The sequence below is a fragment of the Xiphophorus maculatus genome, chromosome 12, assembly GCF_002775205.1.
Source record: "Xiphophorus maculatus strain JP 163 A chromosome 12, X_maculatus-5.0-male, whole genome shotgun sequence".
Classification (NCBI taxonomy): Eukaryota; Metazoa; Chordata; class Actinopteri; order Cyprinodontiformes; family Poeciliidae; genus Xiphophorus; species Xiphophorus maculatus.
This window is the reverse complement of record NC_036454.1, coordinates 5,790,270-5,817,264: the sequence shown is the minus strand read 5'-3', so window position 1 is coordinate 5,817,264 and position 26,995 is coordinate 5,790,270. Positions and strand designations below refer to the sequence as shown.

At 35.0% G+C, this 26,995-nt stretch overlaps 2 protein-coding genes across 2 annotated transcripts; one reads left to right on the top strand and one right to left on the bottom strand.

Annotated features, from left to right (window-relative positions):
- Nucleotides 1–1,016: 1,016 nt before the first annotated feature.
- Nucleotides 1,017–15,192, bottom strand: cnot6l (CCR4-NOT transcription complex subunit 6 like). The gene is made up of 12 exons (XM_023344023.1): nucleotides 15,083–15,192; nucleotides 12,323–12,444; nucleotides 10,785–10,971; nucleotides 9,251–9,336; nucleotides 8,206–8,295; nucleotides 8,043–8,111; nucleotides 7,811–7,968; nucleotides 6,579–6,733; nucleotides 6,350–6,501; nucleotides 5,559–5,783; nucleotides 4,436–4,638; nucleotides 1,017–1,737 (listed from the first exon to the last, which is right to left on the bottom strand). Exons 2-12 carry the CDS (start codon nucleotides 12,432–12,434, stop codon nucleotides 1,516–1,518), a joined length of 1,659 nt encoding a protein of 552 aa, XP_023199791.1. The 5' UTR covers nucleotides 12,435–12,444; nucleotides 15,083–15,192; the 3' UTR covers nucleotides 1,017–1,515.
- On the top strand, nucleotides 14,593–26,722 carry mrpl1 (mitochondrial ribosomal protein L1). The gene is made up of 10 exons (XM_023344024.1): nucleotides 14,593–14,628; nucleotides 16,089–16,137; nucleotides 17,537–17,645; nucleotides 18,340–18,616; nucleotides 19,901–19,984; nucleotides 20,738–20,809; nucleotides 20,922–21,033; nucleotides 22,302–22,402; nucleotides 22,653–22,734; nucleotides 26,561–26,722. The coding sequence occupies exons 1-10, from the start codon at nucleotides 14,608–14,610 to the stop codon at nucleotides 26,662–26,664; spliced, it is 1,011 nt and encodes a 336-aa protein (XP_023199792.1). The 5' UTR covers nucleotides 14,593–14,607; the 3' UTR covers nucleotides 26,665–26,722.
- Nucleotides 26,723–26,995: the final 273 nt, after the last annotated feature.

The window sequence follows — 26,995 nt, the reverse complement described above, 5'->3', positions numbered from 1 at the left end:
ATTAACTGTGAGTATAAAATATACTGAGCAAATCAAGCAGAAATGAGAGAACTTGGCTAGTTTAGTATGAACTGCTCTTCTTACAAGTCAAAATGCTCTGAGGTGCCTCAAAAAGTGAAGAATGCATCATTGATAAAGGTGAGGGATAATCCCAGATTATCAAAATAAATACTTCTAATTGGATGAGGTGAAAAAAAGCATCTTGTTTATAGTAAGAGGCATCATTTACTGGCTGGTGTGACAAAACAGACCAAAGATTATAATCTCAAAAGTAACAAGAAAAAAAATAACACAAACTACAGATTATGCCCCCCCAAAAAAAAGATGCATTAGCGACAGGAAATGTGCTGAGGTTTTAAATCCTGCCTCCCATTTTTCAAATACTACTTATAAAAACAGAGTTTTAATGTTTTTAATCTTAAAATCTTCTGATCATTCCTCAGATTTCATTCATTTACATATTTTTTGGCATTTCATGGCTCGTGAATTTTAGATATGCACCAAAAAAACAAAACGAAAAAACAAAACAAAAATAAACACCAATAAGTGTTTGACATCCTCATAACGCTCATAAATTCAGCTTTTCGTAGTGAGAAATACATTTGATATTTTACCACATCATTTAAGGGCCATTTTAGATAGAAAAAAAAGGTAAATTTGTGAGAAAAAACTCAAATTCTGAGATTAATCTCAGAACCTTTGTGGGGAAAAAAATCAGAAATTTTTGAGTTTGAAAATTGAAAAAAAATTACGAGAAAATAAAGCAGAAATTCTTAGATTAAAATCTGATTTTTTTTTTTTTTTACAAAAACAACCATGACAATTTCTGGGTTAGAAAAGTTGAAAATTTGCAACAAAAAAAAATCTCATTAATCTTTTCTAGAAAAATAACTCGGAAATTTCTGAGTGTGAAAAGTCAGAAATTTGCAAGATAAATCTCAGAAATTTTCTAGAAAAAAAGCTGAAACTTCTGAGTTTGAAAAGTCAATTATTTACTAAATAAAGATTCTGAAATTTCAAAGTTTTCTTCTAGCAAATTTCTGAAATTAATCTCAGAATTTATTTTTTCTCAAATTATTTTTTTTCCCCATCTACAACAGCCCTAATACGCTTTGTAGTATCTTATATCATTACTATTAGACTGTGACTTAAAAGATTTATTTCTTAAATGTATGAAAAACAAACTGGGACAGACGTCATCTCGTCTCTTGTCAAATTTCGTGTTGAATTTATCCTAAGACAGAATCAACGAGCCGTCATGATCTCATCTAAGGCGGGTCACTTCAGCACCTTCATCCCCAATTTTTGGTATCAAGCTTCGTTTTAAAGGGAGGAAATTAATCAACGTAACACAAAAGGTACGAAAAGGAGCAACAAACGGGCGAATACTTCACTCCTCTTGTTTGAGTCTGATGGTGAGCTGTACAGGGTCCTGTACAAAGCTGGGAGGGGGGGCAGTGTTTAAAAGCTGAGTGGGTGAGGTTAGAGGTGTGGGCGGGGCTTTCCCAGGCTGGACTACCTGTGGACTGGCAAGTGCAGGCCGTTCAGGGGGTTGAGCGCGTGGGGAACGGGGGGGTGCAGTTCCAGCTGGGCCAGCAGGGAGAAGTGGTCCGAGGGGATGTGGGGGTGGGGGCAGCCGGTGATGTTGTTGTCCACCAGCCACTGGCTGTCCAGCGGGCCCAGGACGCCCACGGCGCTCATGTGTGTCTTGGAGAAGAAGATGTAGTCGATGACACCCTGCGGGAACAGAAGAGACGTTCACAAAGAGCTCCCTCTAGTGGCGAACAGATGAACAGCTTCCGCACAGAAATAAGAATCGGCTTCATTGGTCGGGTCAGTACGATGGCGTATTAGGGACATTGTAGATATTATTAAGATTCATCTCATAAATGTTTGAGAAAAACAATTTTGAGTTTCAAAAGTCAAAAATTTGCTAAAACAAACTCCAAAATTTTGAAGGTAATCTCAGACATTTTCCAGAAGAAAGGAGGACATTTGAGTTTTAAACAAAAAATAAAAAATCTGAAATTTTTAGATTAATCTCAAGAAATTTTGAGAAACAAGAAACTTGTATGAAGTATGAAGGTCAAAAATTTGTGACAAAAATACATTTGAGATTATCCTCAGAAATTTGAGAAAAAAGTGGAATTTTTTAAGTTTGAAAAGTCAAAACTTTTCTAGAAATAAATGAAAATTTTTTAGAAAAAATTTGGTTATAAATATCTTATTAATTGTGTTGAATCAATTATTGGAAAAAAAGCATCAACTAATAGGCTAAAAACTCAAAAAAGGCCATTTGCTTATAGAACATAAACAAATCAATAGTTTTAAGCCAAAGCTGTACAAAAAAACATATATATTTTGCATTCAAGATAAAAAAAAAAATCTTCTTAGTGTACATGTTCTACACAGAGCTCAGTTTGAACTTCTAATTCTGTGAAATAAAAAAATCTATCCTAGTATCTTTTATTATCCAATTACTGATCAGTTAATCCTTTGGTACAAATGAACAACTGTAAACTAAAGGAATGCTGTTATTAGAGATTCAGCTTCTTTTTAGACTCAACTTCAACGACAAAAACCAGAAAAATATTTAAACTGAAGCAACTTTTCGGGGGAATTCAGCTTCATATAAGCCGTTTCTATTAGCAAAGAAAGCAGGAGCGAATCAGGAAGCACAAAATAAACACAGCGAGATAATACAACTACACGATCTGTTTTAGCAACATTTAAGATGGGAGGAGTGAATTCACTTCCCACTTTCAGGGTGGTAAACTTTAAATATCAGCTAATTCTGTTTTAATGTGGGCAAGCTGAACTTTGTCCTTGTTCCTGTAAAAGCTGAATTTGCGCAACAGCTCAATACATAAGAGAAACAAAACAAAAACCCTGGAGAAAAACTGGCATCACGTTTCCATCAGAGCAAAGTTACAGAGACGCTCCGAATGGAAAAAAGCAAAACCTGGCAGCCAGCAGATGAGCTGCTGGCCATGAAACGAGACGAAGCAGAAAACCACACATTATGTGAAAGTTGCCGGCGTGACTCATTCCAATGCCAGGCCGAAATGTCAGCGCATCAAAAACTGTGAGGCGAGACGAGATTCAAAGGCTTCGCCACCAACACAGTTTGAAAAACTGCAGAAAAGTGTAAAAAAAAAAAAAAAAAAAAGGAAAAAAAAAGTGATGCATCTCTGGTTAAAATGTCTTCCAAACTAACTTCTGGTTTCCACAGGAAAACTACTAAAAAGTGTTAAAAGATGTTCCACACGTATGTTTTTGGGTTTTCCAGTCGGTTATAAGTTTTAAGCTCATTCAACCCAAAACTTATTGTTTTCAGGTCAAATGTGAAATTAAAGTGGTTGATTTAAAGGAAACTGGAGGAAGGAAATATGATAAATCTACTCGGGTTAGACTTCTTTAAGTTTAGTTCATCTAAACTTAATTAAAGTTTTTGTTAATCTAATAGCTGGTCTTGATCAATACTTCTCTAACAGTCCAGTATCTGACCACAGTTGAGTTGTTTCAGTCAAACGTGAATCTCTTCTTTATAGTCAGGATCAAAATTCAGGGGGAGAAATCAAGCTTTTTATAACACTTCCATATTTTCACATTTTATCAGATTAGAACAACAAACTTAAAAGTATTTTATTGAGAATTTTTTTTTCTGACAGATCAAGAAAAATTAGAGTTGGAGTGAATAGAAAACAATATAAGGTTTGCAATGCAAAGATTTAAAGCAGCTTTAGGTCACATATATGGATGCAACAGTATGAAAATTTGGGGCAATTTTGATATCTGATATTATCGTATTTTCCAGTCTATAATTCGCATGAATCAAAAAATGCGTCACGAAGAGGAAAAACAACATAAGTCTAAGCACTAGGTGCAGGGCTAGCAACTGTATAACGATAATTGATATTTACCAATATTATATAGTATGTCCTACTGCTGATTTCCACAGAAAAACTACTGACTGTAACTGTGTTTCCATTGACCATATAACCGCACAAATTGGATTTACAAAAATATATTTGCTTAATGGAAACATGCCAATTTTGGGAAAAACCCACTTGCTTTTAATTAAGTTTTTGCGGTAGGATGAGGTAATTTTTTTAGCCGTATCAAATTTTATTTATTTTGCAAAACTGCAATGAAAACATTTGTTTCGCATCACGAGTCACATGATCAACAACCGGATGTTACTACTGGCAGAACAGACAAAGAAGACGACAGGAAGTAGGAAGATGATGGCGCAGGATGTTTTTTAAAAGATTTGTCACGTGAACAAACTTATTCACATGTGATTTTAACTGCGTTTCTTATTTTAACGAAAACACATTTTGTTTATTCAACATTAGCAGAATACTGACAAAGTTTTGTGCACATTTGCAACGGAAACGCAGCTGCTGAGTCCTGCTGAGCAGCAGGTTTCTACCTTGAAGTCGTATGTGTAGTTGGTGTAAGGCATCAGGTTGCTGTCGTACGCGCTCTTCAGCTGGAAGCTGTGTGTGATGCTGCCGTCCGAGTTGCCGTTCTTGCCGTTGCAGCTGAAGTTGGTGAGACACTCGTTGTAGCGCAGCTCCTTGAAGTCCTTGTGGTTTTCAGCCACCCCGCCGTTGCTCAGGTACTCCACCACGCCTGCACAGCAACAACAAGCAACAAAAATAACTTAAAACTCTCTTGTTTCAGCTTAAATCAGTGGAACATGGTTAAAATCACTGAAGTCTTCTTAACTCAACTAGGGATGCAAGTTATTGATCTATACTGATCGGTCAGTAACAATTAATTAATAAGCGGCCATTTTATTAAAAACCTCAGTTTTCTCTTGTATCAAAACGGTGTCGATTATCTTTCCATAACATGAGGGGCTTTTAAAGAAGCACATCATTAAATGTCAACATTTTGTGTCAGTTGAATGACCAAATAAACAGAACATTTACACTTTCTCACCTTATTAAACTTAAAACATAAACCTCGTAGGTTACAAAAGAATAAAATACGTGAAACACTTAATTCCCCAAGAACACAGAAATATTCATACAGAAGTTCCGTCTTATCTGTAGTTGTTCTTGAAAGATTAAAACGTAGCTATATGAAGTGCATTAACTCAGGCCAGCCGTAAAAATAAACCTCCCACGTCACATTTTTTCTGTCATAACTTCCGCTTGATTTCTGTCATCCAATCCTCGCCTTCGTAGCTGATCGGTCATTTTTAGAATAACAGGTTTCCGCCGCTCCGTCATCAAGCTCGACTGAATGAGGTTAAATTAAGGATCTTGTCGAGTTCGTATATTTCAGGTGTTTATATTTTAAAATAAAACCGCACAAAATGCATTTTGAATCCCACACCGAACTCTGTTAGGATCGTTTTACCGTTCTGCTCAGTGATACCTCCGCCATCTTTGTTTCCATACCAACGGAAATAAAGATGGCGGCGCCTCTGCTGGATGGAGACTAAACTGCAACACTAGCAGAAGGTCTAAGCAGCGGACGTTATAATCTAATAAACCATTAATGTACAATTAACCTTAAGTTGATTAATTATTTGCTGGACTTACCAGAGTCGGGCAGCGAGTTGAGGTCGGCACACAGGACGATGGGGATGGATGACGGGTCAGAGGTCGGGGAGTCCGTCGTCATGGCACCCGAGGCTCTCTCTGCGATGCTCTTCAGCTCCGACAGAAACATCATGGTTTGGATCAGCTTAACGTCCGAGTACTCCGGGTCCCAATGCATGTGAGCGTTGGCCACAAGAAGTAGCTGCCTCTCCTGAGGCTTCATGCCTCACAAGAGAGAAACAAAATTATAGATTTTAAAAGTAATAGTTTAATAAACATAAAGACAGGCAACAAGAACCTCTAAAGTAAATGAAATAGCTACTAAATTAACACAGTGGGGGGATTTTTTACTTCCTAAATTAATTTCCAGCAAGTTTTATAGGTGTCATGAAACTTTAAGCAGTAAAAACAGAAAATTATTACTGTATCTGGCAGTAAAGCTTTCCTTCATAGCACTAAATATTATGAACTCAAATCAAATATATAGAACAGTCATAAAGTCAGAAAATATTGAGCAACAACAAAAACAGCAGTTAAGGCCACTTTAACTCTCCAGCAAACAACAAAACTGCGGTTGTTCACAGAGTGACAAATCTCTGGTGCCACCTTGTGGAAAGACAGGATATTGCACATGAATTTCACAGATTTTTCACAGTAATTTAGTCGTTTATTACATAGAATATTTAGACGTTTTGATTGCATTATTTCAACTTACAGTGAATAGAATCTATTTATCTATAACAGAAAGAGGGAATAATAAAAATCATGGTCACATGACCATCTTGTCTTACCACTGGAGAACATGTTCTTATTAACCTCCAGAAGAACCGCCACACCGATGTTGTCTTTGGTCATCACTCTGTTCAGCATGACCTCTGACCCCTCAGAGTTGGCCATGGCCACCTGATTGAACTCCACGGTGTGTTTCTGGACCAGAGTGAACCTGCAGACATCCGCAGCGTCTGGGTTAGCTCTCAGGCGGACTCCATGTTGGTTCTGTAAAACTTTTGAGGTTCTCACTTCTCGGTCTTGAAGAAAGTGGCGCAGCCGTCGACGTGTTTCCTCTCCTGCTCAGAAACCAACTTGGCGCGGGATTTGGGGCAGAAGTAGCCGTCGTAGCCGCGGTCCTTTAGTGTTTCCAGGAACAAGGTGTAGTACTGCTCGGTCTCCACTTCCTGCAGAAACACAGAAGAAGTTTTACTGAACGGATCGGATCACTGGGAATCGGTGGAGGTGGTTCTGATGTTTGATCAGGTCGCTTCCCTTTAGAGCAGTGGTGAACCAAACATTTTCCCCAAATTCAAACTATTGGTGACCCACTATTGTTTTTTCAATTAAATATACAAAAAAAAAATTGTTTCATATATTTTTTATTTTTCCTGTTTAGAAATAAATTAAAAATGGTATTTGAAGATATTTGTAGAAAAGAGATCTTTGCGTCATTGCAGAAGTTTAAAAAAAACTCTCAGGTTTGATTTTTTTTTCAAAAAGAAAAGCATCAATTTTCCACATTAATTATAAAAATATATTTTTCAAATATGGTTTTGAAAAATGTTCTTATTTTTCTAAATTTTCTCCCAAAAAATGTAAACATATTTTTTTTTAAAAAAAGAAAAGCAAATTTTTCATGTTGTACTCATTTTGAAAATTGTTTCAAAAGTACTTTTTGAAACAATTAATAAACATTTTTTTATTTTAAAAATTTAATAAATTTTAACACATTTAGTATTTTTTTCTTCAAAATACATATTTTTCAAAATCATTTTTGTAAAAAGAAAGGCACAATTTTTCTTAATTTTAAAACTTCTATGGCAAAAAAATTTCTAAAATATTTTTTGAAACTTTTTTTTTACAAAGTATATATTTCTTGAAAATAATAAAAAAGCACATTTTCTCACATTTTTTTAATCTATTTTCCAAATATATATATATCAATATATTAAAATAGTATTTTAACCCCCGCCCCCCCCAAAAGCTGTTTTCTTAATTAGTTTGGGAGAATAAAAATACAATTTAAATTTTTTTCAAAAACATCCTGTTTCTTCTCAATGAACTTTTCACAACTTTATTTTAGCAAATGTCACTGGATGTTTGTTAAAATAAGATTCTTTTGTATCAAACAACATTTTAAAAACTAACCATCTGCATCTTGTTGCTTCCAGGTTAAATTTGTACCATTCAGTTGAGCTTCATCTGTACTTGTGTCTTTATAACTTATTCTCAGATTTCACATTAAATAAACTCTGCTTCACCTGCAGGCTGATGATGTCGGCGTCACAGCTGGTGATTTCCTCCATGATGCCTTTCTTCCTGTACTCCCAGTTCAGCGCCCAGGACGGACAGTAGCCGTAGAGCTGCCGCGTGGCGTACTTGTCGCACAGCACGTTGTAGCACATGACTGTGAACACAGCTGCAGGCGAAACCAGAGGAGTAATCAGAGCGGCGAAGAGTCGCTTTTAAAGAGTTTAACCCACCAGAACCGACCTGTTGGGCTCATCAAGTCTCGCTCTTTCAGAGTGATCCACGGTCTTTGGGGGAGCTGCTCTGGGTGAACTGCGGGAAATATTATTTAAAGAAGACGATGGAGCGGGTTATAAATATTACATTAATATGACATAAATATTAAATGTGCTGCTGAGGGTTTTACCTGCCAGATTGTCGAGCATGTAGTTCAAAAGCTTTCTGGTTCCGTCGGGCTCCTGGTACAGATTCAGGATGTCCTGCGATAACGGATTTCCTGCGACCAATAAATGCAGCATAAACGTCAAAATGCAACTATAATGTGTGGTTATTGTAATAACTACACATTTCCATCTAGTATATTTTTTAACATTGTTTCATTTTATCTTTATTTTTTAATCTTGTCCTAAAGAGGATGCTGTATTTGAGTCTATTTAATGGTTTTTAATATTTTAAAATGCTGATCACTGGCAGCTATTTTGAATCATGTTATATTTAGATTTATTTTTTGTCAATGTAAAGTTTCCTGTCTGGCAAGAAAACCTCACAAATCTACAAATCTAATATTAGCAATAACTAATATTAAACGATTATTTTTGTTGCAATCTTGTTTTAGTATATTGTTTTTAACACTTTTTTGTGTGAACCTTTATAAAATAATATAATTTATTGATAAGATAAGACATTATACGTAAATCCAGTCGAAAATACGTGTTAATATTTTGTGTTTTTGCAGTGGAGTAACATAAAGAGATGAGATAATTTCCTTTTTATTAAAGAAAGGCCAAACAAATCTTTTTATATATATATATATTTAAGTTTTAAAACAGCTTCGATGACTAAAAATGTCACATCTGCCTCTCCTTTTGTAATGGAATGAATATTTTCCCTTCATATGAACTGAAAAGTATTTAATAATATACTACTTTCACTGGGAGATTATTCCACTTACAATATGGGAAAATGTCTTGTTATAAAATTACCTGTAGGCAAAACTAATACTTTTGTTTAAATCATTGTTAAGGAATTATTGACTTAAAACAATCTCTTATATCTGGCTGAAAAGTTACTTGTAATATATTTTTGTCTTATTTTAAGTGTGCTAAGATATTTGCACTAGAAACTAGATCAAAAATATTTGATAAGATTTTGTTTTTGCAGTGTAAATGTCCCTAAATAAATTAATTAGTGGATAGTTCTAATATAATCACTGAAGAATGAAGAAGTCTCACCTTTTAGTCCCAGAGTTTGAAGCTTGAAAAGCCGGCCGAGTTCGTAAGGCAGGACTCGTAAAAGATTGTTGTTTAAAAGCAATTCCCTGCAAAAAAAAAAGCAGCAACCAAGCATTAGTCTTCAGCTCTAAGCTTTTATTTCTGACTATGAGATTATTTCTAGTTCTTAACTGAAGAGTTAGAACCTTTATTTAGTTATCTTAGATCATTTAGCATTTAAATCCCTGCAGAATTTTAAAGAAATTATTAAAGGTTCAGTAACAGATTAATACAATAATAGCAATAAAGTGAACAAATTGTTTTCTACGTGACAAGATTTCACTTTAGGATTGAATTACAAATTAAACTGGAATATGAAGCTAAATTGAAGCAATTTTCAAGTTTTCTCAAGGCGTATTTTTGGTGATTAAATCCCTATACTTATTAAATAATGTAACTTTCACTGCAGTCTTGTATAAAGAGTGATACATGTGCAATAAAAATGATTTTTAAAAATTATTTCTCCAGATATTTGAATGTGTTTTTCTCTGGCAGATTATTTCACCTGTAACACAGGAAAATGTCTTAGTGAAATGATTTGATAGTACTTTTCTAAATCAATGTTTAGGATTTGCAAGCTCACATATCTTGTGAAAAGTTACTTGTAAGTTAAATTATATCTGAACATGGGGCGATGCTAGCCAAGCTGTATCATGTGCAACCTGCAGTAGCTACTGTTCAGCCTGAAGAGGGCAGCATTGAGATGGTTTTAGGCAAAAAATTGCAGAATTAAACAAATTTACACAAAAATGTCTCAGTTTGCACAGAAACATTAACAGTATTATGTATTTTCCAGGCACATAGAGCCATTTTATAGTATTATCAACTAACTTTGTTACCTTCAGTTGCTATAAAAAATGCTATATAAATCTAATATGACTTAAAATAAATTTCACTTTGTAATTTAACGTCCTGAAATTGGGTCTCTGTCTCTTTAAGAAACTCCTGCTCTTACTTATCTACTAACCCTTTAACAACGTTTTCACCAGCGTCTCACTGAGAAGCAGCTCATATAATGAGCTCAGCAGGTTTTTGCTAATTGCTGCTGGCTAGTCTGAAGGAGTGAGTGGGGGAGGGCTGCGCCTCAAAGGCGGGGCTAGACCCACCCAGGCGTTTCACACAGCTGAATGGTTGCCATGGAGATTAATGGATTTCTCAAATATACATGAAAGAATCAAGGCAACACTCCAGGTATGTTTCTGATGAAAGAGTAACATTACAAAATGACATAAAACTAAAAAAAAGACGATTTTACCTGAGAACCAATTGAGACAGTTTATCTACAAAAAGCTGACTTGAGGGTTAGTTCCTCTTTAATGAAGGTTCTGATGAAAAGGAAAAGTCCAAATATACAAAGTGGCCCATTACTGGGTAGAACACTGCTTGTCTATGATGGGTTTTAAAGAAATGCAGGCAGTGTGATGGTTCTGGTGGGAATCCCTGGGTCAGCTCCGTCATGTGTTTGACAGGTGCCATGTAGCGCAGGGCGGCCTACCTGAGAGAGACCATGTTGCCCAGTTCAGCGGGCAGACTGCGCAGCTTATTGGACGACAGGTTCAGGTAGGCCAGGTTGGGCAGCTTGGCGATGTCCGGCGGGATGCGGGTCAGGTTGTTGTCGTTGATGTGCAGCACCGTGAGGTGCGTGAGCGTCCATAACGAGCTGCTCAGGCTCCTGACCCGTCCTGATTCAATAAAAACGCAAACAAGACGACATTAAAATCTGATTCTGAAGAACTGGTGATGATGCGAGGATGTTGTAGTCAACTAAAATTAACAAAATAACGATAACTAAAACTGACAAAACATTTTTATTAACTAAAACAAATAAAAACGGTACTTAATGGGGAAAAACAATATTGTAGGTAAACTATACGTATAACATCCTTTGTTTTGTGTTTATCTACTTATTAGCCTTTCAAAATGATGTGAAATAGATTTTTTCCCCAACACAAGCAATAAGCATCCATTATCCTCTAAGCTAGTCCACAAAATAGCGGGAGAAAACACCAGAGTCATTTGATTGATGAATACATATTTTGAACACACCTAAAAATCAACCAAAGCATGAAAAAACTAAACTACTCTAATTAATAAAATCTAAGCAATATTTAACTAATAATAACTAACAAAAACAAGCAAACGCACTCTAAAAACTAATTAAAAGTAACTGAATTAGACAAACAAAAAGTCACAACAAAATAAAACTAAAATAAAATTAAAAACCCAAAACTATTATAACCCTGGTCTGAGGAATTTCACAAGAGACGTAGAGCTGGACGATACGGCTGAAGAACGTATCATGATATAAGCATTTCATATCAGTCGATATTGATAATTATTGATCCGGACTTTTTGTTTTAAATATCAGAAATAGTACCAAACTGGTGGCTTGACTGTTCCTGTTTTATCCACAGTTTTTTATTTTTAAGCACCGTGGCAGAACTTTAAACTGTTGCTGCAGCAGTTACTCAGAAGGTTGTTGCTAGGTAACCAAAGAGTGAGAGAGTTAGTTGATTCCTCTCAAAACAACAATATTATCAGTTTTCACAAAAACTTCTGGGACAATTTATCAACCAGCAAACGTTATCGTGACATGCCTAGCGATGCAACTATCTGATATCAATATTTGTATCGGTCACAATATTGAAAAATAACTTAGATTGGGTATCGGTGGCAATGTGCCCAATCCATTTGTACAGATCTTTTCAGTCTAAATCTATAACTTATTTATTTTAGCACAATATTATGAAATTTGTTTGTTGCAGTTTAATATTTACATGTTTGACTAAGTGGTAGTAAACATATTGTTTTTTAATTGTTTCAATTTCTTTATTATTTATTTTACTTTGGCTGTTCTACTCCTGAATGCAGTGACTGAACTAATTAAAGTTGCTTTTACGTGTTCAACCAAGCTTGCGAAATTATCTGTGTATTTACGTTTGATTGAACCATCTTGGATGTTTCTTTGGCTGAACATTTTGGACTCAAAGCTTTGGGATTTATTTCCCGTTAACTAGAAGCAGTCGGACTAACCGGTTATCTCGAGCTCGTTCCAGTGAGACTTCTTCCCATTGGCCGCCTCCTCAGCTGACATGATGGTGTAACATCTGCGGGGATCTGGAGGATCATATTTTTCCTTTGGCATACCTGTTAATCTGAAACAAAAACAAAGCAAAACAAAAAACACTGAGTCCAGCTTTTAATTCAGAGAGAAAAACTTTAAAGAGAGAAAAAAGAAGTTTTGTAAACAGATTTCAAGAAAAGAATTTAGCAGAAAAACTGCTGGCTCTTTATTAATACAATGTTTTTTCCAGGGTGACGCATGATACCGCTTCAACTGAATCATACATCATAAGGCTGGAGATGTAATTTTAAACAGCTGCTTTCCAGGACGGCTTGAACATTTCTGGCTGCACAAACCTGTTTTCTCAACTCAACTTTTTCTTTTACCAAGTTTCTTTTACAAATATATCAAAACCCTGTCCATAACCACCAAAGAACTGTGTGTAATAACCACAATTCATAATTTGATGAGTAAAGACACAAAAGGTTTTATACATACTTCAGGAAACTTGTTTGCTTTTCTGAGTATTGGTAAAATAGGGATGAACTACTTTTGTGAAATCAATAAAATAAGGATAAATGTGAGGTTTCTTCAGGATACATTGGAATGTATTTATATTTACTGAAGCTCTTGTGGAAACAACAGTGGAGAAAATAAAACCAACATTCCTGCAAATACTTTCAGTTATTGGGATTCTTAGAGATCATTAGCTTCAACTTAAAGTCAATAAATCATAGTTTTTTTTTATAACAACAAGAATTTTGTCAAGACAACAATAAATGATCTGGTAAATGTTAAATTTGCATTTTGGGAAGAATTACTTCTAGGATTAGTTTTAATACAACATACTTTTACTTTTAATTGAGTAATATTTTTAACGTCATTAAATGAAGAAGAAATGTGTTTTAACCAAACCGGAAATAAACACAGTTTATGTCAAAGTGAGACCTCCTGTTCATATACCTGCTTTGTTGTTCTGATGTTATTTTCTATCTGCTGAACCTGTTGAGCCATTTAGAGACCAAAAAAATAAAGTAAGTACTATTTATTGTCACTTTACCCTCTCCTAGTATCTATATTATCTACAGTAAGTTTGAATTTGGAAAGTTTTATATTGAAAAAAATAATTTGTAAAAGTGTTTCTTCTGCCTGATTTTTTCTTTAAGTCTTTAAAATAACAGAATTTGTACATAATTTTAGAGTTTTCTCTATCTGATGAAATCATTTTTAAGATATTAAATCAAATATTCCAGTACTTCTCATTTTTACTTGTGTATTTTGGGGTAGAATCTAATAGGATTTATCTTCTTCCCATTCCTTTTCTAACTGGATATAAAGGTTTGGTTATGTATTTGATATATTTTTGTTTTCTTCTTAATTATTTTTATTTTTTTCTCTGACCTTTACTTGTTTGAAATAAATAAGGATTCCATTTCAATTACTTGGATGGCTACTATTTACTTTTAAATATATGTTGAAGTAGGTACTCTTTTTGTATTCTAGATTTGCATTTTAATGTATTGTTTTGTTACTATATATATATATATATATATAAAAAATAAAAATTCCCTTCTCACCCACCGCGGGTGGTTCTTATCCTCTGAGCTCGGGTCCTCTACCAGAGGCCTGGGAGCTTGAGGGTTCTGCGCAGTATCTTGGCTGTGCCAAGGACTGCACATCTCTGATGTCTGATGTTGTGATGTCTGATGTCTGATATATATATATATATATATATATATATATATATATATATATATATATATATATAATAAAACAGTAATAGTTCTTGGCCTGTTCTGTTCTACAACAAATAATTACTTCCTTTTTCTAACATGACTTTATTCTCCTTGCTGTAAACATCAGATATAACTCCGGACCCAGCAGAAAATTGACAGTATTTATTTAACATGCATGTCTGCTCAGAACATATAACACACCTGTAGCATGGGAGCGTTTTGCAGCAGCATGCAGACTAACCTGAGAAGTGCTGCAGAACTTTCTGACTGGTGTTTATGCAGCAGCAGACATGAGTTTGGCCGAGGTGAACAAGTTTGGAAAAGAATTGCATAACCTGTTTACACATTACTGGGTCACAAGCAAGGAGCAGGGTGACATGTGGCCTGCTGGCATCTGTTCATATCACAGAACTACACTTCCAGAGGAAACTTTCATCACACCCATGTAGGAATTTTACACGTTTAGACTCTGAACTTCAACTAATCACTAAAGTAATGTATTTCCTGAAAACGTGGAAATGGTCGCCTTAAACTCTGAGGTTTGTATTTTTACGAGGTGGGAAAGTTTTTTTTAAATGGGAGAAAATGTAGCAAAGCCAACTGCACAGACAGCTGAAGGACGAGTCTCCAAACATAGATGTAGTGTCAAAAGTAGCCAGACGGGCCCGTTCGGGAAGAAGTTCGGCTTAGCAGCTGTCACACCTGACCCCAGAGTCAATATAAGTGTCTGATAATTGATAATATTGATAACACTGATCATATTAACACATTAACTTAGACAGTGGTAAAAACACAACCCAGCCGCGTTCACCGGGGAGCGCCTCCGAAGCAGCGGGTTGGATTAGTTCGACTGTCGGCAGCTGTGCGCTCGACACCCGGGCTCACAGGGGCTCACAGCCGGGGAGCCGATCTGCCAGGAGCGGGTTTAATCTGACTCGGAACCGACCCGGGTGGATGTGTTCTGTGTGAACGCGAACCGAGGCGGGACTTTACCTTCATTCGGGTGCGGTAGAAGACGGTTTATGAGGGGAATTAGCAGCGACATGTAGACGCGCCTCTAGAACCCGTGTAGACCCCTGAACGTCTCGGAAACAGAAGGAAGAACAACAAACGCGACTTCCGCTCGTCCCCGTCACACTCCCGGAGCGCGCGCCGAAAGGGTTGCGCAATGTTTCTTGTGTAACCAAATTTAATAAAACTTTTAGCGATTAGAAACAAAACATAAAAGAATTATTATTATTATTGTTTATTTATTTATTTGTTTATAAATTTATTTATTTATTTTTTATGAACAACTAACCTTCAGAAAGAAAGAAATATCCATCAGGACCATGCTAAGTGTGGGCTTGTTAAAGAATCCAAATGTAAGGTTGAATAACTCAACAACTAGATTTTAGCTGTTTTAGCATTTAAGATTTTAAATGAGAGTTGATCAAAGGTACTGTAGTTTATATTCATAAATATATCCCTGAGGTAAGGTTTGGAAACCTTTCATCTTCCAACCCACAAAACGACAGTTGAAGAGATATGTAAATGTATTTATGTTATACAAGCCACCATTTCTATGTATTGTAATAAAATATACATATTGAGAACAAGACTCTTTAAAACCAGAATTTAATACTTAAACTTGAGTAAACTTAAACTTTATTATGCAGATGGGTATTCATTGACGATATTATTAAATAATAATGAAATCTTCCAAATATTTGTATATGCACTCAGTTTATTGTTGACAGTATTCTAGATTCAGTCATCTAAGCTTAATATTTAATGTCAAACTTTTAAGTGTTTTGAATAAAGATTCAATACATAATTTATACTGAATGCAAGATCTTAAACGTGCGGAAGAGTGTTTCTTTTAACGTAAGTGATTTACCACTGAATGTTTGTTATAAACCCCAGTAGATAAATTAAACTTCCGTTGTCTGATTTTTTTAAAATTTAGATTCTACCATTTTGTCAAGCGGAACCAAAAAACCGGCTTTTGTTTTCACAGGGACCGCTAACAGCAGATATGGCAACCTGCACGCGGAATGTTTGGAAAGGTCAGTTTTTGTTATTTTTTTATTTCCTGATTTATGTAGGGCATGTTTCAGGTTTATAATATTTCGTATTGTTTTTTTGGGTATATTATTTGGGTCGTGAGGCCGTCGAGGCCTTCAAACCGTCCGGTTCTGTTTTCCCATCCAGAAATACATCCGAGATTGGACCTCTAATGCTAGCAGATTGATGCCCCAGCCTTAATTTGTTTGACATGACATCCCAAGCAGCTAAACAAAAGCAACAAAATTCACATAACCTGTATCAGAAACTCCTTTTGGTTGTTATGACGATTTTATTTTGGGGCGTTCATTAATTTGTTTGAGCTGTTCTTTTTCCAAGGGGAAGATATTACAGCTTAGAAACAGTTTAAAAACCAACATTTGCGTGAGTACTTTTCATTTTATCGTTTCAGAAAGCAGAATTTACGAACTCTGAGTAGAAACTAGATACTCTGAATAAACCTTCCTTCCTCTGTGGTACTCAAAGTTTCTGGTTTCAGAACAGGAGAAATCCACTGGGTATGTGAAGATAGCGCTGAGTTAAACGTGAGTTTTATAGAAAAGCCCTCAACAGGAAAAACCAGGAAGATAGAGACCATAACACCAGTTTTAAAGTTCCTGCACTGGCTCCCTGTAGCTCAAAGAATAGACTTTAAAATACTGTTGTTAGTTTATAAATCACTGAACGGCTTAGCACCACAATACATTAAAGATCTGCTGTTGTTGTATGAACCTTCCAGACCTCTCAGGTCTTCTGGTTCTGCTTTGCATCCCCAGAACCAGAACCAAACGAGGAGAAGCAGCTTTCAGCATCTATGCACCACAAATTTGGAACAAACTTCCAGAAAACTGTAAAACAGCTGAAACACTGACTTCTTTTAAATCTCGACTAAAAACCCTCCTGTTTAGATTTGTGTTTGAAATGTAATTAATTACAAATTTATTGATGGAACTTGACTTAATGCTTTGTTTTGATTGTTGATTCTATATTACATTGTGTTTCTGTGTTTGATATGATGTAAAGCACTTTGAAATGCTTTGCTGCTGAAATGTGCTATACAAATAAAATTTGATTGATTGATTGATTGAACAGTGGACCACATATAAGGAGATTCACCATGGCAACGGGGGAAAAAAAAACGAACCCTGAAAGTCTTCATTAATGGAATTAGAAATTTTAAGGTAGGCATAGGAGAATATCAAAACATATTTGTAAAAACAAAATGCAATAAAAAAGCAGCAATACTGTTGCTGATGCAAACTAGTGAGAGTTAGTGTGGCACAGACCAAGTCAGTATGTGACATTCTTGACGTGACTCAACCTTAACAAGGAATTGAATTGGATTAATCTGGATGAAACACATTCTGCTTCATCTGTTTTATGTTTTTCTCTCTTGCTCAGTTTTGTCAGGATGTCAGAAGCAGCTGCTGAGCGCCGGCGGTCCCTCGTACTCAGCCGTATCTCAGGTAGCACCGAGGACTCTACCCATCCGGACCTACGCAGCTGTCAGGTGAGTTAGCATCTCTGCTGTGAAACTTCAGCTTTGTCCTGCTGGGTTTCAAATCCCTCCTGCCTATGACGGCGCATACTTAGAATAAAAAAATGTGAAAAAAGGACTACATTTACACCAAACAACTCAGACGTTTTGAGAAAATTTAATAGAAAAACACAGAAATTTCTGAGTAGGAAAAGTAAAACATTTTCAAGAAAAACGTTGAAATTTCGAGATTTCAAATCTCAAAATTTGTAAGAAAATCTAAGAAATTGAAAAAAATTGAAAAGTTGAAAATTTGTGAGAAAAAATTAGAAGTGTTAATCTCAGAATTCTTCTAGAGAAAAAGTGGAAATTTCTGAATTTGAAAAGGGAAAAAAAAAGACATTTCAAACTCAAAAATCTCTTAGTTTATTTTCAGAATTTGCATGAGATTAATATCAAAATTTCAGATTTTTTCCTCAAAAATTGTTTACTTTGTGAGGTCAGAAATTAATTAATTTTTTTAGAAAACTTCTGCGAATAATCTCAAAATTTAGAATTTGTTTCTTGCAAATTTTCAACTTTTCAAATTTATTTTTTAGACAAAAACGTGGAAATTTTCAAGGTTGAAAAGTCCAAAATTTCTGAGTTTTTGTCGGCAGAAATTTACTCTTCTTTTTTTCTTTGTGTACAACCGTCCTAACCTTTTGTGGTACTTGTCGTTCGGCAGGGCCCGGAAGAAGGACAAAAAGGAGGAGGAGAAGAAGAAGGAGAAGGAAGAGAAGAAAGAGAAGCGAATCATCGACGACAAAGACAGGCCCAAGCCTTTTGGGAAAACCGCCTGGGTCCCTGTGGATGACGTCTATGTTAAGCGGTTCTATGCCAGAGTTGTCCACAGCGCCTCAGACAGCATCAACATGCTGAAGAGGTTCCAGAAGCTGGACTTCGCGCCCGCCGATCAGCCCGTCTATGTCGACCTGAAGCTGGACATGAAGCTGGAGAAAAAGGTAACGCTCCATCTAATCAGCGCGAACGTCACACCAACAGCACATCGAGACGTTTTACAATATGAAGAAAAAAATCAGAGATTTTTTTTTTAATCATGTGAATAAATTTATAATATTATAAGAATATTGTGGTACAAATAAAGTTTTAATATTACCATTATAAAATCATAATATTACTAGAATGAACAATAATAATTTTGCTGGATGATAAATTGTCCCAGAAATAATTGCGATAAACAATAATATTGTCGTTTTAAGTCTATTTTCAAGTAAAGTAACAAACTAACAAACTTAAATTTTGAGAACCTTTAACATTGAAACTGGAAAATGTGTCTGAAGAACGCATCACGATATAAATGTTTCATATCAGTTGATATTGATAATTATTGATAATTCTTTTGTTTTAAATATCTGAAATACCGCCAAACTGGTGGCGTAACCTTTCCTGTTTTATTCACTCAACGCTGTTTTTCATTTTTAAGCAGTTATGAGGCAAGGAGGGGGAACTTGAAACTGCTGCTGCGCCATTTACTCAATAGTTTGTTGCTAGGCAACCAAAGAGTGAGAGAGTTAGTTGATTCCACTAGAGGTTGAGCAATTAAAGCCTTTCTTCTGTCCACATCCCCCAGAATCTTGTGTGGTTCTTATATATTGAATATTGAATATTGCATCAAACATATCTATATATTAGTATTGATCACAGTAAAACACAACCACCAAAAACAATAAATTAAACGGGAATAAAAACCAAACTCAACCCAAACCGTAAATAAAATGGATTATACTGATACTCTTCACTGCAGCTTTGGACATTTTGGGTTTTTAAGCTTTAGATGCAGGAATCAGTTCTGTAGAAATCCCTTCTTCCTGTTTACCAAACCCAGTCCTGTTGGACCTTCTGGTTCTGATGGAGAACCCTGACCCGTTCTGATCAGTTAAATCCAAATTTAACCAGTTACTCTTGGCAGGTTTGTTTGGATTCATTTCCTCCTTTTGCTTTTGCTGTCGCACTTGACTGGCGCTGATGTGAGTCGTGCAGATGATGCATCGATCACTGCGGAGGTTGCTGGAAACGCTCAGAAGTTTGTTTCCTCCGGTCCGCGGAGACCAGCTTCCTCTCATCCGTTTCCACAGATCTAATGTTCCCATACATAATGAATCACTCTGGAGACATGAAGGTTTAATTTCTGCCACTTTCCTTTCCATTTATCTTTTATCTTCCTGCAGCGTGCTGACTGCTCAGAACAACTAAACAATGTTTTCTTTTTTTGTCTCTCCTCACAGAAAAAAGTCGACCCCTTCGTCACCACCGTGCATCTACCGCATCCCTTCAAGACAGAGATTAACAAAGTTCTGGTTTTCACTGAGGTAAAAACTTTAATGACTTTAATGCTTGTTATTACAGAGGAAGATTAGGGACACTGAAAAAAACTTTTTTTTTCTCAGAATGCTGACTTTAATAGCAAAATTGCGTTTTTAACATCAAAATTTAATCTCAGAATTCTGACTTTTTTTCTCCTCAGAATTTTAACTTTTTTCTCTTTTTATTACTTTTAACACCAGAATTTTGACTTTTATTTTCTCTAAAATAATTCTACATTTTCTATGAATTGTGATTTGTTTCTCAGGATTGACTGAATTATGACTTTTTCAGAATAAGGATTTTTTTTTCTCAGAATTTTGATTTTAATTTCAGATTTGTTTTTTCAAATTTCTATCTTTTTTCTCATAATTATTACTTTTTTCCAGAGAATTCAGATTTTGATGTCAAATTTCTGACTTTAATATCAGAATTTTGACTTTTTCAGAATTAGGATTTTTCCTCAGAATTTTGAAGTCTGAGTTCTGAGAAAAAAAAGTCTGGATTCAATTTTTTTCAGTGGCCCTGATTGTCTTCTGTGTCTTCTAGAGTTTGGCTAAGTCTTTTCTTTATTTTTTTTTAACAGGCGTTCATATCTGCTAATGATTAATAGTTTAAATTTTCTGTAAGCAGAAAATGTTTGATTTGACTTGTGGCTGATATTTTATATTACGGGTTATAAATTGCACAAACATGTTAACCACCTAAATAAATGAACTCTGGTAGATTTTCTAAAATGTCTCTCCTGTCTGTTTCTGCAGGATTCTGGTCAGGCTAAAGTTGCTAAGGAGAATGGAGCAGCTGTTGTTGGAGGAGCAGAGCTCATTCAGCCAGTGGGTTGTTTAGTTTTCTCTGTTCAACTCTGTAAAGAATAGTTTTAGTTTTTACTCCTGAGCAGCTCTCAGTTTGTAAAGCGTAACAGGATCCGATAAATCTCGTTTTCAGATTCTGGACGATGAGATTTCAGCCGACTTCTACGTTGCAGTTCCTGACATTCTGACGAAGATTTTACCTCTGAAAAACAAACTGAGGAAGAAGTTTCCAAAGAGCAAAAGAGGTAAAATGAGAGTTCAGCTCCTTCATTTGATGGTCTGTTGCATCAGAGCAATGCAACGATTGCAAAGGCTCCTCAAAATTCAGTCGCAGTTGTTTTGTTTTTTCAGCTTTGAAAGCCTAGAAAGTGTTTCATTTTCCAAAATGAACAGATTTTGGAGAAATTCTTAGGCTTTAAACTTGATCTAAAAAATCGAATACTTGAAATGTTTAAAGATAAACAATTAATTCTTAGCATTAATCTAAGCAAATTTTTTAATACATTTATTTTGTATTTATAGTATCAATGCATCAATTTCTACCATCATTAAAGGTTAATGGAAACTCCAGAAAATAGATTAAGTTATATCTGTAGTTGGGCAATTATTGTATCGTTTATCATTTATTGTGATAAACTTCTTATCATAATAACAATTTTAATTTATTATTATTATGATAAACTCCATTTGCTGATGTTTACAACTCTAAAAAAACGTTTGTTGGGATTGTTTATTTTACTATTGTCCTCACTGTTTGTTCAATGAGAGTAACAATAAATATCAATAAATTTACTAAATTAACCCTTTTCAGCTGAGTCCTTGATAAGAGGACAGATATTCTCCTGTTATTTGTTGACATATTTTGTGGCGAAAATTAAATTTTATTTCTCTGTCACCAACAGACAGTCAAACACCAGATATTTACTTACATTGTAAAATAATCAGGTTAAACTTTTCCTGTTTAGATCTGTTGGAAATGACTAAATCTTTGTCCTAAATGTTCAGCACGATGACAGACATTTACTCAGAAAAGCCGAAATGATGATTCAGTCACTTTGTATGTGTCTGATTGGTTAATTTGCAACATTTCAGTTAAAATTAGCCACATCTGGGTGTATTTTAAAGAAAAACCCTCAAGCAAAACGCTTTCTTCTGGTAAATTATGGGAGAAATGAAAATAAATCAAGATACCAGAATTATTGAAGAAAAATATCAAAACGGCCAAGAAGTTGAACTCCGTTGTGAGATATTTTGGAAGGAAACTCAAAACATTTGCCCCAAGTCTTATACTTTAAAAAATAATTTTCATAAATCCTTACAAATTATTATTCTAAACATTTAGCAAATAGAAAACAGGAAAAGTTTAGTCTGATTTAATGTCTTAGAGAAAAAAAGTTGCCTTTTTATCAATAAAAATTATAAATACCTGGTTCCAACTTCAGATCCAGCTGCTTGAATTATAATATTTTTTTGTATTTTTCATGTTTACAAAAATGTTTCTGTTTAACCGCAGGTAGCGTCACCAATAATATTTCCCAGGCGTTGCAGTTGTTTAAAACGGGTCATGAGTACATGGTGGAGAGCGACTGCTTCGTTAGGACCCAGATAGCCACGGTACGTCCAACATGGCTGCCGCAGAACGTGTTGCTATGGTAACTGATAACAAACTGCATGTTAGACTGAACAAAACCAAGCAAACACCAGAAATTAAGATTTTTGTCATTTTCCGTGCCTACATAAGTATGGCATTTGCTAAATAAAATAAAAAAAAAATCTGTATGAATCCTATAAGATGAAGGCAGAACTTTAGGACCGAAAGTTAAAAATTCAATTGAATGTTTTTCTTGTTTTAACCTTTGTGTAGCTCGACATGCCCAGTGAGCAAATCTTCGCCAACCTGCAGGTGATCCTGACTGATGTCTGTTCACACCGACCGGCCGGGCTCGGTATGTTCTCCAAAACCAACAAATAAATCACACACTTCCCGTTTAGAAGAAGGTTTGTAGAGGGAAACGTATTGAATTGATTCAGCAGCTTCAACCTTCAGGTGGGCTTTAAATTTTAGATTTACAGACAGGAACGTGATATTCAACAGCCAGCAAGACTTTGTGTTTTTCTGCAAATAATTTCAGTTAGGTGTAGGGCTTTCATTAAAAAAAAATCAATTAATTGCATAATAAATAAAACAGGCTCAATAATTTCCATTTGCATTATTTATAGGTTTTCTCTTTTCTCTCTTTCTACCAAAAACTGGATGATAAATATCTTCAGTCTGATGCTTTGGTCAAAACTAATTGTTTTTTTACAGAAACATTTTGTTTACAGAGACTTCATAACTCATTTTATCTATTTTGGAAATTTAAAATGTCTTCCAGTTCCATTGTTGAATGTTGATTAGAATTTAATGTTTAGCTATCTTTGGGAATGTGTTCTTGCATTATTATGCCATTATCATTGTATTTCTTGGAAAATGATCTCAAAACAACAATATTACCGTTTATCGCAATAACTGCTGGGACAGTTGATCGTCCAGCAATTTGTTATCATAACAGGCCTGGACATGTGGGAGTTTTTAGAGAGAATGAAATCTGCTAAAATTTAATCCGCATGCATTGTAATGCATAATTTATGGAAAGATTGTAGCGTTAAGTTTGGCGTAAAGAAAAAACCTTAAATAGTGTTCATATTAAAAGATAAAGTCTAAATATTTGTCATGTTTACTTCTGGGAAATAGTTTCCTTAAACTCAGGCATTTCCCTGTTATCTGGGGTTTTTCTGATGTCTCTATTTACCCTGACTATTAAGATTTGGAGTATAATCTTCAGTTGATGGCTCCTCATTACAGCAAGAGGCTGAAATGGGATAAAAACTAATTTAATTAATGATTATCTGTACAAATTGTCACCAACATTTGTGCCTCTGCTGAGCTTTCAGAAACACAGAGGAGGTTTTAATGTCATTAAACCCTCAAGTCTGCACATAAAAACCGTCTGATGTTCAGGATTTTTACATTTTATTCAAAGTTAATCAAGATATTTTCCTACTTACTCGTGCATCAAACCTGCTGTGTTTGGACTATACATACATCCATCCATCCATTTTCTAACACCCTTGTCCCTAGTGGGGTCAGGAGGGGTTCTGGTGCCGATCTCCAGCTAACGTTCCGGGCGAGAGGCAGGGTCACTCTGGACAGGTCGCCAGTTTGTCGCAGGTGTTAGAACTAATATTCAACAAATACATTAAGAAAATTATTTTTTTATACATTTATAAAATCTTACATCTTAAGCATTTATTCAACATTGGGAGATATTATTTCACACAACTTTCTTTGAAGCGACAGAATCCCTGTTTTACCCATTAAAGCTGAAATTACATTTTTTGGAAGGATAATCTTCTGCACTGGGTCATTTCCTTTTCAAAATGATCATTAAAAACACAAAATATCAACAAGAACAAAGAAATTATACACCATTAAACAGTTTAAAAACAAGTTTCCAACCTCACTTCATTACCTCAACAACAAAATATTTAATGAAGCCCAAATTAACGAGATAATTTGTTAAATAACGTTGAATCCGTAGGTGATTTAATCAATCAAAAACATTAAAATTGTTTTAATATATCCAGTTTAATTGAAAAATACTTTATTTATCCCAAAGGGGAATTAAATTATTTCATATCTTATCATCCAAGTATTTTCAGAGTCAAGTTATTTTCCTAAACACGAGTTTTCTCTTCTATCATCTGGAATGAAACGTCTTTTCATAACATGAAGGGCTACATTTTTATGATTAAAAATAATAATAAAAAAACCCATACAATTTTATTTTGTAGACAGATATTAACTATAACTAAACAGGAACCTTTTAGGTTCCTGAATAGAAAAATAGAAGCTGAAAGTGAAACAGTGAGGTGTTCATTTATACAGAAGCACCGTCTGTAGTTGTTGTGGAGGGAAAGTTAAAACTTCGCTCCATTAAGTGTTTTAACCCTCAAAAATCATAAATTTGTCCCCCATCATGCTACAGTTTTTCTCTGTCATGGCTCCGATTTTCTGCCATTGCATCCTTCGCTGTTCCGTAAATAAGCTCGGCTAAGTGAAGCGCTGTTAAAGTGAAATTTTATGTTAAACATCTTAAAAAGCCCGTTGAGTGTTTATATTTCAAAGCAGAACCGCATAAGGTGCATTTCCCGTCCCACACCGGACTCTGTTTGGACCGTTACTCTTTGCTGTTACGTTATGACTCAACCATCTTGTATTTACGGCTCTGCTTAAAATGACCGGCTGCGCCCTCTGCTGGATGGCGGCCAAACTGCAACACCAACAGACTAGCTAAGCAGGTATTATTAGCTAACCGATTAGAACTAATTTTAATCTTAAACTATTAATAGACAATTAATTGTAATTAATTGAGAGCATGTTCGCCGATATTTGACAGGGTCGAGAGTTCTCTTCCGGTTTAATTACCGTTTCTTTCTTCTGTATTTACTTTAATGTGTTTCAAGAGTCGTTTGGAGCCGAGCTAATGGCTTCTGAGTGGGCGGAAACAAGAGGGAGCTTCACGGATGAACGCTTAAAACCAAAGAAAACGAGCGTGGAAATGTAGCGTGTGGGTGATTGGAAGAAAAATAAAACCCAGGGGATTTTGGGAATTATTTTTAAAAAGCACAACACTAAAACTGCTGATGAGCAGACAACAGGAAACACGATGCTGAGAGGACTGTTTGTCTGGAAGATAAAAGTAAAATCAAAGCAACAGAAAGCAGGGATGGAAAAACTCAGTCAGATTTTTTACATCGTGTTAATGATTGTTTTATGATTTAGAGACACTCTAATGTTCTGAAGAACTTCCCACAGATTATTTTATACATTAATGTCACAGTAGAGTCCAGACCTGAAGTTTAATTTCATTCAGCTGTGGTTGGTTTCTGAGAGTTTTTACTTTTACTTTTCTTTTCTTTTTTTTTACATTGTTTGTACAAGTTATTGAAATATTTGAAAAATACTTGCATTTCAGTTAGGTGTTTTCAAGCTGCACAGTTTTGTAGTAAAATTTGACCTAACATTTAATTAAAAGCCTAAATTAGAAAAACTTTATTTACATTTGAAACCAAATATTTTCATACACCTAATAAAAAGACAGACTTTTTTTTCCTCATTATTCGAAGATAAATCAGAATAAACTCTTCTTGTTTTTGGTTAGTTAGAATTACCAGAATTATTTTTGTTAAATGATGAACATTTTCTTTTTCAGAATTATAGTTTTGTTTTTCTTTCTTTATATATTGTATCTAAGCATTTAATTTTGAGGAGGAAAGTCATTTAACATGATTTTTTTTTTACCGTGAAATTAATATTTATTATTCCTAATGTCTCAATGAGTTATTGATCTCTGTAATGAAAATAAAAGTTAGCTAATACCTGAAATGAGGCAAAACCAACTTACAGGGAACTTTTCTGGGAGAATTAGGAGCTTGTTTTCTTAATTTTTCCTTGCTATTGATGAAAAAGTACTCGCCTTGTTATTAGTGAAATAATCTTCCAGTGTAACGAGTACTTTCCCCCCAATATTAAGGAATTATTTACGTAAAACAAGCTTCTAATTCTTGCAAATAAAGTTACTTATAAGTTAGTTTTGTTTTATTTAAAGTCATTAGCACTAGAAACTAGACAAAAATACTTGTTAGGATTTTGTGTTTTTGCAGTGTAGCAGCTACACCTTGCTAGTGTAAACGTGTTTAGGCTGATTTATTTTTCTTTTCTCTGGTCAGGACCGTTTGTTGAGCGGGCCATCATGTCCACTCAGACCAGCGAAGCCGTCTGGTTCCGGACCGAAAGTGTTTTACCTACAGCAGCTCAGACGGACGAGGAATGACGTCCCTATCAGATTATAAATAATGACCATACTGAATAAAGATTTTGTTTTTCTGGTTTTCCTGGGAGTTTTTTTGTTGTTGTTGTTGTGTTAAGGAAACCCCAATAGATTAAAATCAGAACCAAAGTACCAGGATAGGAGGGAGAATTTAATTAATTTTTAAACAAAAAGGACAAACAAGATGAAACTATTCAGTTCTTTCTTCTTATTGTTACATTTTCCTGACATTCATCATTACTAATCAAAACTTTCTACAGTTCTCCAGTTAAAGTCACAAACCTTAAGGAGTCTATTTTGATATTTTCTAATATCTGATTTCTGCATGTCTCAT

Bases quoted from the DNA above. Each gene is read 5' to 3' on its own strand.
- mrpl1 (XM_023344024.1), top strand. From the start codon at position 14,608: ATGGTCGCCTTAAACTCTGAG. The intron at 19,985-20,737 runs GTAAAAACTTTA...CTGTTTCTGCAG, and splicing joins AAGTTCTGGTTTTCACTGAG to GATTCTGGTCAGGCTAAAGT. The intron at 20,810-20,921 runs GTGGGTTGTTTA...TCTCGTTTTCAG, and splicing joins GAGCAGAGCTCATTCAGCCA to ATTCTGGACGATGAGATTTC.
- cnot6l (XM_023344023.1), bottom strand. From the start codon at position 12,434: ATGCCAAAGGAAAAATATGATCCTCCAGATCCCCGCAGATGTTACACC. The intron at 8,112-8,205 runs GTAAAACCCTCA...TATTTCCCGCAG, and splicing joins CATGCTCGACAATCTGGCAG to TTCACCCAGAGCAGCTCCCC. The intron at 5,784-6,349 runs GTAAGACAAGAT...CTCTCTTGTGAG, and splicing joins TAAGAACATGTTCTCCAGTG to GCATGAAGCCTCAGGAGAGG.